Raw genomic sequence first — 16,757 nt, forward strand, 5'->3', positions numbered from 1 at the left:
AACGAACAACATACACTACGAGAGGAAAAATAGACCCTACAACATTCTGGCAACAGGTCTACCAAAATGAATGGCCAGCAAACACAGACACCGTACAATTCTTCCAAGAATGGGATAACATATGTAAAACAATATTAGACACAATTGCCCCAATCCAAACCAGAACATCCCACAGGAAAAAATCAAACCCATGGTTCACCGAAGAGCTGAAAGAACTCAAAACGCAAGTCAGAAAACTAGAACGCGCTTGGAACAAAAAGAAAGATGAACCCACACTGAATGCATGGAAATCACTCCGGAGGAAATACAAATACACCATAAAACAGACGAAAAGACTACACTATAAAACTATGATTGGACCAAATTACAAAGACACGCACAAACTCTTCCACCTTGTAAATAAGCTGCTAGATACTACACCTGTTACAAACAATAACAAAGAAATACCAGGGGTCGACGACCTCGCGAAATACTTCAAAGAGAAAATCATACAACTACGACTCAGAATACCTACCAGCCCTACCGAATACACCACATTCCTGAACTACCTAGACCCTGAAGACGGAACATACCCAGCAGACAGGATCTGGACCGAATTCAAAGCACTGTCAGAAGACCTCATCCTTAAAACGCTTAATAGATTCGCCAAATCCCAATGCAAACTAGACACCTGCCCAAGCAACCTCATGAAATCAGCTCCTCAACAATTCATACTAGACTTAACGAACCACCTGAATTTCATGCTACAAAACGGACATTTCCCAAAGGAAAAAGGAAAAATCTTACTCACCCCAATACCCAAAGATACAAAGAAAAATGCTAGTGAAATAACTAACTACAGACCAATTGCATCCATACCACTAATAACCAAAATAACAGAAGGAGTGGTAACCAAACAACTCACAAGTTATCTCGACAAGTTCTCAATACTGCATGACGCCCAATCAGGATTCCGTTCGAATCACAGCACAGAGACAGTACTAACTACCCTACTGACCAAATTTAAGCAACGGATCGCAACAGGCTCTAATATACTCCTCCTACAATTTGACATGTCAAGTGCCTTTGACATGGTTGACCACGGAATTCTATTACACATTCTTGAATATTTCGGCATCGGAGGCAATGTCCTAAATTGGTTCAAGGGGTTCTTAACCTCACGTTCATACCAAGTCACATCAAATTCAACCACATCTGCTGCATGGACACCTGAGTGCGGAGTACAGCAAGGATCTCCCCTTTCACCAACAATTTTCAACCTACTGATGACCCCACTAGCAAAACTTCTATCAAACCATAACCTTAACCCTTACATTTATGCCGATGATGTAACGATATATATTCCTTTTAAACATAACATCAACGAAATCTCCAACGAAATCAACCAAAGTCTACATATCATGAACACTTGGGCAGATGCATTCCGACTGAAATTGAACGCAGAAAAAACTCAATGCCTCATACTAACCTCCCAATACAACACAACAAAATTTACCGCCATCAACACACCTAAACTAAACTTGCCAATTTCTGAAAATTTAAAAATCCTTGGAGTCACAATCGACCGCCACCTTACACTTGAGACTCACGCGAACAACACAACAAAAAAGATGTTCTTCTGCATGTGGAAGCTGAAAAGAATAAAACCATTCTTTCCAAGATCTGTCTTCCGCAACCTAGTACAATCACTCGTACTAAGCCATCTGGATTACTGCAACTCATTATACGCAGGCTGCAAAGAACAAATAAAGAGAAAACTTCAGACAGCCCAGAATACAGCAGCCAGACTCATCTTCGGAAAACCAAAATACGAAAGCGCAGCACCATTACGTGAGAAACTACACTGGCTCCCACTCAGGGAACGTGTCACCTTTAAAGTATGCACGTTAGTGCACAAAATCATTCACGGTGAAGCCCCTGCATATATGTCTGACTTGGTAGACTTACCACCCAGAAATGCCAAAAAATCATCCAGAACCTTCCTCAACCTCCACTTCCCCGTGCTTTATACTTTATGCAAAGGCATAAAGTATAAAGCACTACATGCATCAACCTTCACCTACAAGAGCACGCAACTTTGGAAAGCACTGCCACGCGGCCTGAGAGCGGTCTATGAGTTGACAGACTTCCGCAAACGATTAAAGACCTATCTCTTTGAAAAAACATACCGCAAGGATTAAAACATATAAATCCCATATACATCATAATAATGCCTCAAGATATTACCTCACGTACTCCACTTCCCCGTACTCTCTCCCACTCAACAATCTACCCACAGATAAAAACTCTCTACCCATCACTCTCTTGCTACTATTCGACCACCGTAGTAATTCCCCAACGACATATCCTATAGTTTCTACGCCCCAAAAATGACCGATATAACTCTGTCTTCCTTAACTATTCACAATGTAACCATAATCGTAATGTAACAAACTGTATTTCCATTATTTACAATGTATTGTAAGCCACACTGAGCCCGCAAATAGGTGGGAAAATGTGGGATACAAATGCAACTAAATAAATAAAAATAAATAAATAAATAAATCTGATGTTATTAAAGATCATGATACAATACGGTTACAGCTTGAACAAGATTTGTTATCTTCTATTTCTCTGCAACTTACTTCCTAATGTGTTATTCTATCTCATATTATAGGCTTCAAATTATATCTGGATAATCAATTTACTTTATTGTTTCTTATATGGATACCGATAGATGGCATACATCTCACATGGCATTATGGTATAGTCCTAGACTTCTCATAAATCATAAAATTAAACACTCTACTGGCCACATTAGAACTCTTGGAATATATTCAATGGATCATCTTATTTATGAAAAACAATTCTATATGTTCACTGAACTTTTTCTTAAACACAATCTACCTTCTTCACAATATTTTAACTGGTTATGAATTACTTGGATGATTAAAAGAAGCTGGATTACAATAAATGCATTAAAAGATACATATTCAATAAATGTATACTTAGCACACAATTGGTTAATGAAGGCAAAATAATATCCTCCATTTATAAACAGATAATATCCTGGGATCTTTTTTGGACTAGAGTGACTAGACCAACTAAAATCTGCCAAATTTGCTCCATTCATACTATAAGCTCGTTTTACAAAGCCGCAGTAGAAATTCCCCATGTGGCAAATGCAATGAAGCCCATTAAATTCCTGTGCAGAAATCACTGCCATGGCTTTGTAAAAGGAGCCCTATATTTCTTAGCTCACAGAATTTTATGGACACCAGAACAGAAATAAAAAGCAAAGTTAAACGATGGATAATAAGTGCTGGCATTGTAATTCATCAACTGGAACTTTGAATCATATATTTTTTTATTTAAAGATTTTTTAGACAAATATACAAAATCTATATATACATATACAAATCAGCAAAGGAATTATTTTAACAATACTTTCAACAAATAATATTTTGTAACACAAACATTACGGTCAACATCTAGGAAAGAGGACTTAAGATACAAAATACTAAGGGCCCTGTTTACTAAAGTGCACTAGCATTTTTAGCAGGTGCTAAAAATTAATGCTTGCTAACCGTGTAGACGCCCATAGAAATATTATGGGCATCTACACGGCTAGCGTGTGCTAAAAACGCTACTGTGCCTCTAGTGTGGCTTAGTAAATAGGGCTCTGAGGTAATTCTCAAAAGAAAAACCATGGGAAAAAAAGATAAAACTCTCCCTTTTCTATTCCTTTATTTTATTTTTTATTTATCATTTTACTTAATTACATTCACATTTATCACATAAATGTAAGGGAAAACAGAAATTAATATTAAAAAAAGAAAACATTTTCTCCCACCAATATATATTATATAATCGTCCACAACTGGGAGATCCAAGAACAGTAAAACAATCTCAAAGAAAATAAGAAAAACTCAAAATGGTTAATCTTGCAATTCACTTTTTCTGAGGGAGGAAGGTTAATCGGTAATTGCAGCCGGTACAGTGGTAACTAAAAGAAGTTGCTGCAGAGGGTTCTTCATCTGTTCTTTCAACTCCACAAACTCTTGTAAAGAATTTCTTAGGTTCAACAAATAAGTAATTATTAAAATTCAAAGAAATAGAACACTTACAAGGGAATCACACTAGGAAGGTCCCACTTAGGGCAATCTTTGGCTTAAAAGCCAAGAGTTCACACCTCCTAGTCTGCGATTCCCCTGATAAGTCAGGAAATATATTTATCTTTGAACCCAAAAAACTATCAACCATGTGTCGGAAATACAATTTCAAAACATTATTCCTATCTAAATCAAAGGCGAAAGTCACTAATAATATAGCTTTATCAATTAAGTTCACATCGACTCTCCCTTTTCTAACTGTCCTCAGGGCACCTTTACCAAGCGGCAGTAAAAGGGGCCCTCTGGTGGCATTGGTGCATGGATTTACTGCGCACCAAGGCCCCTTTTATTACCACCCAGTAAAAGGAAAATTCTGGCTGGGACAGGAAATGGCCGTGCAATAACTGAAATACTTGCCATGTAGCCATTTCCTGGTGGAGCCCCTACCGCCTCCCATTTAGGAGGCGCTAGGTGCTGTGGCAGTAGCCCAGCAGTAACCAGGCAGTGCTGCCTGATTACCTCTCAGCGCACCCTCATGCTAAAAAAAAATCTCTCTTTGGCATAGTAAAAGGGACCCTAAACCATTACTCCTTGATCTGATCTTTCTTCTCATGTTCTAATACAAATTTCTCCAAATGCAAAGGATTAAAAACAAATAAATGGTTTACCCTGAAAATGCCATAATACATCTACAGGGAAAGCGAAGAAAAAAAGTTGTTCCCAAGGCCATCAACTTGGTCTTCTGAGCTAAAAATTGCTTCCTATGTTCCTGAGTAACCCTTGTAACATGGGAACAAATCTGCAAAACATGTCCATTTCTCACCTACATTAGGCAAATAATGTTTTACTGAACATACTTCTCTCACTTGCTCTTCAAACGATTCTAAGGTCGTGGGAAAATGCAACTGCTTTAAATGAAATATTTTGGTAGCATAATGTACGCCTTGTCTATACATATGAACTTGAAGCATCAGATAAATCCAACAGGGTCTGTAAGACATTGGTTACATGGAAACTCAATTCTACTTAGACCTTAGGAAGTAATTATTCCATCAATGGGCTTTAATTTATTCTTTCCTTTTCTTGTTTTTTTTTCCTTCTTTTTTCTTAATATTTTGTTGTATCTACTCATATCTTAGATATGCAAAATGTTTACTCGTGATATTGTTATTTAATTGATCTATATGTTACTTTCTCCTTGGTGGTAATTTACTGTGATTATTCCGATAGTATTGACCTTCTTCAGCCATTGTTATTTGTATTTGAAAATTCAAGAAAAATTATTGGAACTAAACATTTAAATACCCTCCCTACTGTCTGTCACTGTCAGACAGTAGACTAGATAGGCCTTTGGTCTGAACTAGTCTAGCAATTCTTAAGTACACATGGAAAGAAGCAATCATGAAAATGTGCGCACGAGGAATTAAATTGCCTTCCATTATGTGCATAGTACTTAAAATTTCAGAAACTACAATTCAATAAGAATACAGAACTTTAAAATAGTTTACAAAATAACTCTTATGATTTAATATAGAAAAGTAATAAGACTAGTTTAAGTTCCTCTAAGGCAGTAGTGTTTACTTATTGTTTCTGGTATTTCTTGATAGATTTTGTTCCTTATGTGGTTACTATTTGCTTACAAGCAATGTGTAATATCACCATGACATCATCTGTAACATGACTCAATCATCAACCATCACCAATGAAATAATGAGACTTCCTTCCATGACTGCACTCTTGCCAAGATCTCCAGGATACTGTCTGAAGAAATATAATAAATCAAGATTTCATAAACTTCTTTAAAGGTGAAAGATATTGATGTTTGTCCTGCCTATGTACACCAGCTTGTTTTAAACATTATAATAACAAATACAGAGCATCAAAACTACCTACTGTAATTTTAACTTACTATTCTTATTACTACTCTGTAAAATATTTTCCATTTTAATAACTTTATGTACTGTTCTGGCAAGTGATGTAAAACCGTCATGCCAACAAAGTTGGCCAGATCGATAACTCCATGTGAACTACTGGACAGAATGACTAGCACTTAATCTCCAAACTGGGTCCTAATGCTACAGCTGTGCATCTGAAGTACAAGGGACAATTATAAGATCTTGTTACTGTTAGAGAAGATTTAAAAAAAAAAAAAAAAGCAGACGAGGAAGCACATGCATGCCCAAGCAACATGGTAAATGTGGCAGGCCATAAATCAGAGTGTGTGTGTGTATATATGTGGGGTGGGGGTGAATGGAAGCCATCTCTCAGCCACCTCCCTCCGGTTACCTGACTGCTCTCCGCTGTAATACTCCGCCTCCATTACTGCCGGGCTTACGGCAGGATCTGACGGTCTCCACGGTAACTCTCTTCGCTGCAAGCGGGAGAGGCAGTGCCGCACTTCGCTCCACTTTCTCTGGTCACATGAGGCGGGCTCGCCTCTCCTACGTGTTAGGAATTCCCGAAATACAACTGTTAACAGTGTACTAAAACGATCTGCAAAATCTGAAAAGTTCCAGATGATTTTTCCTCTTACTCTTGAGGGCCCAATATGGCGAACATAGAATACGATGAGACTCCTCTAACTACGCATGCTCCAATCCACCTCTCTGGGTTAGAGTTCAAGCTGACCTGAAGTATCGCGTCAGCAGCTTTTCGGAGTTCGTTCGATAGTTTTGCGTTTCAAACCTCCGTTTCAAAAGTCGGTCCAAGTGTAGGCCTGGAATGTCTACGCTTTCTGACAGGTTAAGAAGGGAGTCAAGCGACCCTAGAAGCAAGGGTTGTGTGCAAGTTAACAAAAGGTAGCAAAGCCTGTGGTAATTATGGTGAATTTACAAGCGTTTGCGTAAAGTATTACATTAAATGTACTGAGCCAATTTTCTTGAAAACTTTTCACATCCATTTAAACTACTGTATATTTAAGCTATTTATATATAATTTTTTTATGTAAATGACAAAATGCATTAACAGGGAAATACAATTAATAAGCTATAAACTTTAAATGTGAAATGTTGTTTGTCGTGAATGAAAATAGTGTGTTTGTTCTTTCTATATTTTCTAAGGAAAGTTTTGTTTGTAAGTCCAGAGTTTATATGTAGAGACCATAATGTTCTTCCTTAACCTTTAACTTCAAAGACTTCTAGCAGTTCTACTAATGTTATGATGTTTGACGAATAACACCTCCTCCCCAGAGCTTTTGGAAAAAGGGCTTAGCTGTTCTACCTGTGATTGATAGTGGTAGGAAGATTTAGAAGGAAACTGATGGTACTATAAACACCCAGCTCAGTTTCAAATCCCTGGTGTTTGGCTGCTGTTTCTCTGGCCATTGCACTGCAGAGTAAGGGAAAGGCTCATTGGCTTCTGCTTCCCTGGGCATTGCAAATTACTCCTAAGGCAGTGGTTCTCAGTTCTTCAGTCAGGAGGGGAGCAAGATGACAGACAATGAGAGAGGATGCTCACCTTGCTGCTCTTTTTGAGCCCCACAGCCATGGGGGGAAAGCAGAAGAAGAGGTCAGAACTTACTTTATGGAGTCTTCTGCAGTTGCCCCATCGGGCCCAATGGAGAAGTTTGTGATGCAAGGTGAGCCAGGCAGTGCTCCACAGGCAACCCCAACCCCAAGCGTAGGTGTCTTGTGGATGGAAACTTCTTTAAGCTTGGAGGAGCATGGTTCCTCCCCTGCCGTGCCTAGACCCGAAAGTGCTGGAGATATCACTGCTGCATGTGCTTTGACAGCTGTCAGAGAAAGTTACCATAGTAACATAGTAAATGACGGTGCTTTCAGCACCTAACCTTTCGTGAAATATAGTATGCCCTATCAGACGGACTCTACACTTGTCTTTAGATTGTTTAGATTGTCTTTAGATTGTACACCTGTCTTTTAGATTGTAAGCTCCTTGAGCAGGGACTGTCCTTCCATGTTAAATTGTACAGTGCTGTGTAACCCTAGTAGAACTTTAGAAATGTTAAGTAGTAGTAGTAACATAGTAAATGACGGCAGATAAAGATCTGAATGGTCCATCCAGTCTGCCCAACAAGATAAACTCATTTTACATGGTATGTGCTACTTTAAATGTATACCCGAGTTTGATTTGTCCCTGTCTTTCTCAGGGCACAGACCGTAAAAATCCGCCCAGCACTGTTCCTGTACTAAAAGTTCTGAAGCTAACGTCGAAGCCCCTTAAAATCTACACTCCAGCCCATCCATATCCATGCAAACCCATCCATACCCATTCGCAACTGGTGTGTCTGGAGAGACCTTGAACTTACTAGGTTTGGGACATTATTTCCTAACTCTGGCTATGCCTAAAAGTTACAGCCAAACGGAGACCCTGAAAGCTGCTGCTCTGGAACCTTCTCTTATAGATGTGAGACAAGCCATTGATTCAGCTCATTCTGGGATTACTAAACATTTGGTAGTGACCTCAGACACAATATACTGTGTTGTTGAAAGCTTGCAAGGGACCATGAATAAAAGATTTGACAATTTAACATTGTTGAGTAGAGACAGTCAGGGTAAGTGTACTGTTTACAATACTACTGTAATGGTACATGCTGTAGAAATTCAGGCTCTTGAAAAGGAAAGTATGGATTTTTCTACATTAACACAAACTTTGATTAAAGACAATGGGGCCCTTTTGCCAAGCTATGGTGAGTACTAATGTATGGTTACCGCAAATTACAGTGGCATAGCATGGGGTGTGGTGAGGTGGCCTGCAGTAAGTTGCAAATATGCGCGCACTAGCCACGCACTAAAAAATGTTTTTCACTTTTTAGCCGAGGGGGCATTTCTGGGGGGTGGAGAGGGAGTTTTTGCATTAATCAGTTAGTGCAGCTATATTATCGCAAGCTAGATGATTAATGCAGGATTAGCAATTGAGCCCTTACTGCCTACAAAACAGGTGGCAGTAAGGGTGCATGTGTGCACTTTTTTGTTCATGGCCGAGCGCTAATGGTGTGTCAACAGCAGAATCAGAAAAATACCCTCCACAATAAAAGAACCACAACAGGAGTACAGAATGACACAATGACAATCCACCAGGGAGATGAAGCTCAAACAGCTTTCTTGAAGCACCAGAAAGACCTGACACAGGGCGGGTTTCTGCGGACGCAACTGCTTGCCTCAGGGGTCACAATATAACACTATAAAACAGAGAATAAATCTTAATCAATAGATAAAAGTAGTATATCTCACCGGCATTTGTCAAAGCTAATTGGCCGTGCCCACTTCCGGTCGTGACAGCCAATCGGAAGCAAGGATACGCCCAAGCCTCGCCTACTTCTTGCCCTCACCCTTCCTCTTTGGCATCAGATGTGTCACAGCCCTGTCCCTTTTGCAAACCCCCACCCTTACCCCTGCCTTATTTGTAAAATCCCCCCCCCCCCTTTTGGTGATATCAATTAAGTGACTTCATAGCCGCACCCCCTTTTCTAAGAGGGCGGCTACCACCAGACAACACTACATCACTTCTTGTTTCCATTAGTGGCCGCCATCTTGGATGGGGTCACATGATGGGAAGTGATGTGAAAAAACCCTGACATCGCCCCCCTACAGCTTTGAAGGAATGTACACAGCTTAACTTTTTTCTCACAGGAAAGAAAAGAGGCATTTTTTAGCCTCTGACTCATTGGGGTTTTTTTTCTTTCAAAAGGATACCTTGTGTTTATTTTAAGCTGGATCAGGTTAGGACCATCTGCTTTTAAGAACGATGGGAAGAACTAATGTGCTGTACAAAGCATCTGAAACAACTGTTTGAGCTGTTTGCTTTGCAACAGCTGTCTGTGTAAGATCAATAAGTCTGCAGCTTCCACTGCAACCCCTCCCTTTCCCTAGCCATCAGCCCTATCTATCTGCAGCCTCTCTCAACCCCCCCACCCCCCACCTCCACTTTTCCCTTCCAAGCCATCTTTCATAGAAAGATCTAGTGTGATTGCTAAGGGCTGTTCCTTCCTACTTTTACAAGAGACTGTAACACTTCAGAGTGAGCTGTTTTTGCTTATTAAGACCACAAGCTTCCTAAAAACAAAAGAAAGAAGTAACTGTTTTCAAGTTTGACTGTTTTATAAAAAAATTGGTGGTTACAATAAAACTGGGGAAAAAAGTTACAGATAAGCAAACTTTTTCCTTTTTTATTTTTTTATTTTTATTTTTATTTTTTTTTTGAAAATCATCTTTATTAATTTGACATTACATAGAGGCATATTTTCAAAGCACTTAGCCTTCCAAAGTTCCATAGGTTTCTATGGAACTTTGGAAGGCTAAGTGCTTTGAAAATATGCCTCATAGTAACATAGTAGATGACGGCAGAAAAAGTCTGCCCAGCAAGATAAACTCATATGTGCCACTTTTTGTGTATACCTTGATTTGTACCTGTCTTTTTCAGGGCACAGACCATATAAGTCTGCCCAGCACTATCCCCGCCTCCCACCACTGGCTCTGGCACCCAATCTCGGCTAAGCTCCTGAGGATTCATTCCTTCTGAACAGGATTCCTTTATGTTTATCCCACGCATGTTTGGATTCCGTTACCGTTTTCATTTAGGTGCATCTTTTCTGGCAAGCTAGTATTCTGTAATGGGGTCGTTGTGCAATTTGGCCATTATAGAATACTGGATTAATGCTCACTATTTGGCATCATGCCATTAAGCTGAGCGAGCACGAACCAGACTCAGTGGAGTTTTTCATCCAAAAGTCTTTTTGAAGACCAACTTGTTTTAATCCCTTTTGATATACATTTCTCAAGTCTGGAGACTGTCACATGAAAGACTGTTTATTAAACTCCTGAAGCAGGCTTGTGGCCGAAACACAGTACCGTGTTGTCTCCTGACAAACTCTACTTAAGTATCTGAAGTTTCCTCATCTATCCCTGGATTGCTTGATCTATTTCCCACTGTTTGTCCCTATTTGGCTGCCATATTTGTGGTGTCTGATACAGAATTGCCTCTTGGTAATGGTGCTGGCATAACCATTAGCCAAAATTAAAGGGGTACCTAGGGCAGTTGCTGGAGAGGGGAGGGGGTGTTACCAAAGACCAGCTACAGTCAAAGCAAAGCAATAGTCTTGAACCATCAGCCTATGCCTTTATTCATCAAGAACGGGAATTTGCAAATAATCCATTTAACCAGGAAAATGGCTTTGGGAAATTCCATTCATTAGGCATATACTAAATGAAACAATTAAGTCCCAATTATGCAATTTCACAGGATTGTTCTGGGGCACCTGGCATTGAAGTGATCATGACTGAGTTTCTCAAAATCTCAGAGAGGTGTCTAGGGGGCTTTGAAATTAATTGCGGGAGAGGGGGCCAGAAAGCTTCAGATTCATCTAAAGCACCTAAAACCCTTGCGCCAGGCTCGGCTTCCTATGCATCAGGCTATCCCTTCCTCCCCTACTAAACACAGGTTTATTTAAGATAGACAATTTTTTTGCTAATTTAGACCATCTCCATTATCACTTAACTAGATCTATCCCCCTTGCCCAAGAAAAAGTAATCAGCTATATGTACATTGATTTGGGAAGGATTACATTAAGGAAAGGATGTTGGGGTCTCCTAGTCTGAGACAGAGAGGATGTTTTATGCTGTTGTAATCTATTTTTATAAGTATTTTTATGTTAGGGCTTATTTTTGGTCAGGATGAACATTTGTTTTTTGGTTTTTTTTTAAATACTTTAATAAATACCCTCCTTTGTAAACTATTAATTCTTTTGAGTAATTAAAGTGATCTAAAAATCATGAAGACTTGTTGGTCAAGAGCAACAAACTAGAGCTAACATGGTTTGCAGCTGAACAGGGGCAGACACTCCCTGCCCTGGGAACTGAACACCCATCTCCATAGCATCCAGAGCAGATAGCCCAGAAATCAAACCTAGATCCTCTTTAAGATAATGCCATCGAGCCACCTCTGTATGGCTGTTTTATATGGATTTCTAAAGCATTTAAAAATGTTTTTGTGTAAAATTTATAACTCATACTTGTTACATATAGTTACAACTTTAGGGACACAGGTCAAAAAAAACCTATTTCAAAAATGGTATGTCAACCCTGACCCAAGTCTATTTTCAGTATCTCTGAAAACAAAAATTGCAATTTATTCAAATTTCATATGTCATAAAATAGCTCCTGTGGTTTCTGAATTATGCAATACAATAATACAATCTACTATAATAAAACTCACCCTCAACGTTCTGAGGACACTGACGTCAGTGAAGCCAAGCCCTGACTTCCTTCAAAAAGGTTCGAAGGTTCGTGGTGGTGAAGCCACCAAAATCGCTCCGGGCCCCGCCCTCGAGGGCGGAGCAATGGCAGAACAACGAAGGGGTTGGCAGGGAGGGAGGCGGGGGGGGGGAAATCGCTCTGGGCCCCGCCCTCGCATCAAACTTCATGACGTTGGGGGCGGAGCAATGGCAGAACAACGAAAGGGTTGGCCAGGGAGGGAGGGAGGGTGTTGGCGACGAAAACCTTGCTAGCGCCCGTTTCATTTGTTCTGAAACGGGCTTCTTTTACTAGTAATACAATAATACAATAATACAAAATCATATAGAGCCAAATTATATTCGTTATTAACACGTTATGTATGTAACATGAAGCATAAAACAAGATAACATGAGCAGATGAGAGGAAACATTCTTATGGTATAATGGAGATTGCTGAGTGTTTAGAAAAGTAAAGATCAAACTTTGACTTCATATTTCTTAAACTATAATACAGTATTCCACCATAAAAAATGGACAACTTAGAATTATCTTTCCAATGTTGAATAACCAATTTTAGAGCTATGCAGGTAAGAAAATCAGAGAGGTTTCTTCATCCGAGAGAGAATAAAACATTACAAGAGATTTCCAAATAATGTGCTTAAAAGCCAAGGGTTCTGTAAACTCTATAATTTCCTGTATTTTGGACCAAATATCAAACCAAAAGGTGTTTACATTATTACAATCAAATAATATATGTTTTAGTAATCCTTTTTGCTTGGAGCAGGATCAACATAATTCAGTAGAGGAAAATTGGCTTTTAAACGATTTAATAGGTGTCCATAAGGCTCTATGTTGAAGGAAGAAAAGAGATGTACTGGCATAGGATGTACTAAATACCTTTCAAAAAGAAGCCAAGTAGGGAAAGAGGTCGGAGAGGATTTCAAATTTATCATCCATAAACAGAAACCACTTTGAGGCTTGATTTAAAATGAATGATTGGTTATATTGTATGAAGTTTGGAAAATCGACTCCTCCTTTTTCTTTTGGAAGGTGTAAATATCTATCTATATATATATCTATATCTAAATATATATATATATATATATATATATATATATATATATATATAAAGAGAGAGAGAGAGATTTTATTCAATAAATAAAAAGTTAAAAAAACAAAAAAATATATATGTATATATTTTAAACTTTTTATTTATTGAATTTAACATATATCCAAGCAATTACACTTGTACAGAAAAGTGATATTAAAGGCAACAGTAACAAGATATCCACCCATTCCTATTAGGAAATTAAACAAACACTCAAGTACACAAATATTAAGACTTAATGAGAGGAGTTAAACAAAAATAAAAGAAACAATTTAAGCATTTAGCATACAAGTGCTAGGGAAAGGTAATAATTTAAATGAAGAGCTCAACTCAATCTCCTAACACCCATTTGGTTGCCAAAAAGGTTGAAAGGTGAAAAGGTTTAGAGAAAACATACTTAATAGATTTGTATCTTATAATGCATTTACATGGATATCTTAGGTTAGGAAAAAGGTTCCCCCCACCCAACACACACACTTGAAGAGCACCTGGTTTTATTAACAAAAATTGCTTACATTGGCATTGGGTATAGTAACATAGTATAGTAACATAGTAGATGACGGCAGAAAAAGACCTGCACGGTCCATCCAGTCTGCCCAACAAGATAACTCATATTTGCTGCTTTTTGTGTATACCCTACTTTGATTTGTACCTATGCTCTTCAGGGCACAGACCGTATAAGTCTGCCCCGCACTATCCCCGCCTCCCAACCACCGGCTCTGGCACAGACACAGACCGTATAAGTTTATCCCTTGAAACATACGGAAAGATTTGAAACTTAAAGCCCATAAATAGTTTATCTCTGTTCTTAAAGAAAATTTTCAATAACCATTGTTTATCAGAAATAATGCCACTGAGGTGACCAACGTCGCCATGATGGCAGCTTCTGAGTCCAAAGTATCCAATTTAGCTGAAACATCCAAAGAAACTTGCTGCAGTTCCACAGCTTTCCTCGGTAGATAATAAACTTGTGAAAAAGGAGGAAATTTATCCTCCGGTATAGCGAGAATTTCATTCATATAACGTTTCACCATTTTCAAGGACATAACAGTGGACACCCAAGGAAAGTTTAAGAAGCGAAGATTGTTGCTCCTTGCAAAGTTTTCTAAAATCTCGCATTTATTCTTCATATTCGTATTAAATTTACTACTTAGTAGCTTCATCGCAAAAACAGCTAACACTGTAGTGTTACAGTCTCTTGAAAAGCAGGGAGGTCCCTGTAAGTTTGCTTATCTGTAACGCAAAACAACCCCTGTATAAAGCATTTTCTGTCTTGACTGTAGCTGGTTGGGCTGATGGTTTTGATAAAGGAGAGGTAGAAAGAGGTGGGCAAGGGGGGATGCAAAGAGAGAGAGAGAGAATTTAACCATTGAAGTCTATAAATTTTGAACACTAGAAAACTCCTTACTAGTTTGTTCCACTCAGGAAGATAATGCCTTCACTTCTATTTCAGTTTTTTTCTGCTTTCAGTTCTACCTGAGAAAGCTTCTGTGAAAGAGCATGAGTTTGTGGAAACAAGGTCTTACCCAAGTCCGAAATCAACAACCACAAAGAATCCAGTGTTACCTTGGCGGCAGTGGCGTAGCCAGAAGGCAATTTTTGGGTGGGCCAACAGGTTGGATGGGTGGGCACTAGGGTTACCAACTTTCTGAAAGAGAAAAACCCACCACCTGATGCACCCGTGCTCTGCCTCACCCCATGCTCCACCCCTACTTCGCTCCCAATAACTTCAATGAGGGTAGCAGTGCAGGCCACACTGAAGCTAGAGGGAAGTCCAAAAGACTGCACTCTTCAGTCCCCATTGAGCCATGGTCCCCCAACACATTTATGCTTCTCCTGTATCAGGGTTTGTCAATTCTTTTGTGGCCAAATAAAATTATGTGACCCCCCCTGGAGGTGCAGAACAATGTACCATAGACAGCCCACTCAAGTTGTGACCCCAAATGTGGGTTTTGTGACCCCATTTGGTATCCCAACCCACAGTTTCGGAAGCTCTGTCTTATATGGTATTGAAGCCAAATACATTCTGCATCCACAGAACCCCCTGGCCCTTCCCCAACAGTAGATGCAGAGCAGGGCTAGGACACTTCCCCATAAAACTCACCAAATACATATTTGTCTCTTGTGTAATCTCAATAACAGACGTGTAAAGTAATTCAAGCTACTCAGAACCTAGATCAAATCTATCATTCCAGCACTAGCTCCCAAAACAAGGATTCCACCTACGATATTTTAGGGCCCTAAATATTACAGTGATGCCCTAAAATATCAACATCTATTAGGAAAACTGAACAAGCCAAATTACTACAGAATGCTACATAGAAAATTCATACTATAAGAATACCTTGGTCACACACACAGAACACAAATGCCAAATGCAGAATAGGTGACCACAAATATAAACATCAATTAAACCGAAATCCCAAGAAGCCAGCCTTTTCATGTAGTACAATACCAGAGAAATAGAAAGAGATGCATTTCCTCCTATACTCATAGGAGCTGACTCTGTGGGTGCTGTGGGTGCTTGAGCACCCCCAATATTGAGAAAATTCCTTGTATGTGTCCAGGGAGGGGTTATTTCCACTGGGCTTAGCACCCCCAATAATTTTGAAAAGTTAGCTCCTATGCTTATACTGTGCAAAAAATAAAGATGACACATGCCAGGGATGGTGTTAGAGGAGTGCAGCTAGGGCAACTGCCCTTGGCCACCTGGCCAGAGAGAGCCCCAAGCCTGCCAAAACTTGAAGAAGGTGCAGCCTGATAATGTGCTCTGGGGTCCCTCCTAGATTTCTGCCCTGGGCCCCAGCCATATCTAACATCACATCTGGCAAGATGTACATTTCAAATCTGACGTATTCTAATCACAAAATAGAACATTAAAATATTTTTCTACCTTTTGTTGTTTGGTCATTTTTTTTTCTCCAAATAATGTTCATCCCAGGCTCTGGTTTCTGTTAACCACTGACTTCTCTTCTCTCGCTAGGGTCTTCTGTCCATTTGGCATTTCTTTTCTCTTCATGCTCACCATCCATCTTTGTGCCACTATCTTTCCCCATCCAGCTTCTCTCCCCTCCCTCTTTCCCCCCGCCCGCATTTGGCTTGCCTGCCCTCCTTCCTTTTCTCACTTGTTCTGTGTGTTTAGTATTTGACTCCCTGTTCTTTCATCCCTTGCCTTCAGTACCTCTTTCCTTTCCCTTCCCTTCTCCCAGGTTCAGCACCTCTTCCTTCCTGCCAGTCAGCCGCCACCTCCCATGAGTACAACACCTCTCTCCCTTCCCCCGCCCCCCAAAAGGTCTAACACCTTTCTCCCTTCCCTCCAGACCCCCCCCACAAGTCCAGCACTTCTCTCCCTTCCCTCCAGCCCCTCCCC

General features: G+C 39.7%; 2 protein-coding genes across 5 annotated transcripts in view; one reads left to right on the forward strand and one right to left on the reverse strand.

Annotated features, from left to right (window-relative positions):
• The window catches only part of IWS1 (interacts with SUPT6H, CTD assembly factor 1), a 124,572-nt gene extending 117,888 nt beyond the window's left edge, over positions 1 to 6,684 (reverse strand). For 3 of the 4 annotated variants that reach the window (XM_030215815.1, XM_030215814.1, XM_030215812.1), the window contains exon 1: positions 6,378 to 6,683. In XM_030215815.1, the coding sequence (XP_030071675.1) occupies positions 6,378 to 6,411 (34 nt within the window). In that variant the 5' untranslated portion in view covers positions 6,412 to 6,683. Of the gene's footprint in view, positions 1 to 6,377 lie in introns of all 4 variants that reach the window. The other variant, XM_030215813.1, reaches the window with a different exon arrangement.
• A 48-nt stretch (positions 6,685 to 6,732) lies between these two features.
• Positions 6,733 to 16,757, forward strand: part of MYO7B (myosin VIIB) — a 390,666-nt gene continuing 380,641 nt past the window's right edge. The window contains exon 1 of the mRNA XM_030215810.1: positions 6,733 to 6,889. The gene's annotated coding sequence lies outside the window, so the exon portion shown is untranslated. The remainder of the gene's footprint in view (positions 6,890 to 16,757) is intronic.

Source organism: Microcaecilia unicolor, chromosome 10 (genome assembly GCF_901765095.1).
Source record: "Microcaecilia unicolor chromosome 10, aMicUni1.1, whole genome shotgun sequence".
In the NCBI taxonomy this organism is placed as follows: Eukaryota; Metazoa; Chordata; class Amphibia; order Gymnophiona; family Siphonopidae; genus Microcaecilia; species Microcaecilia unicolor.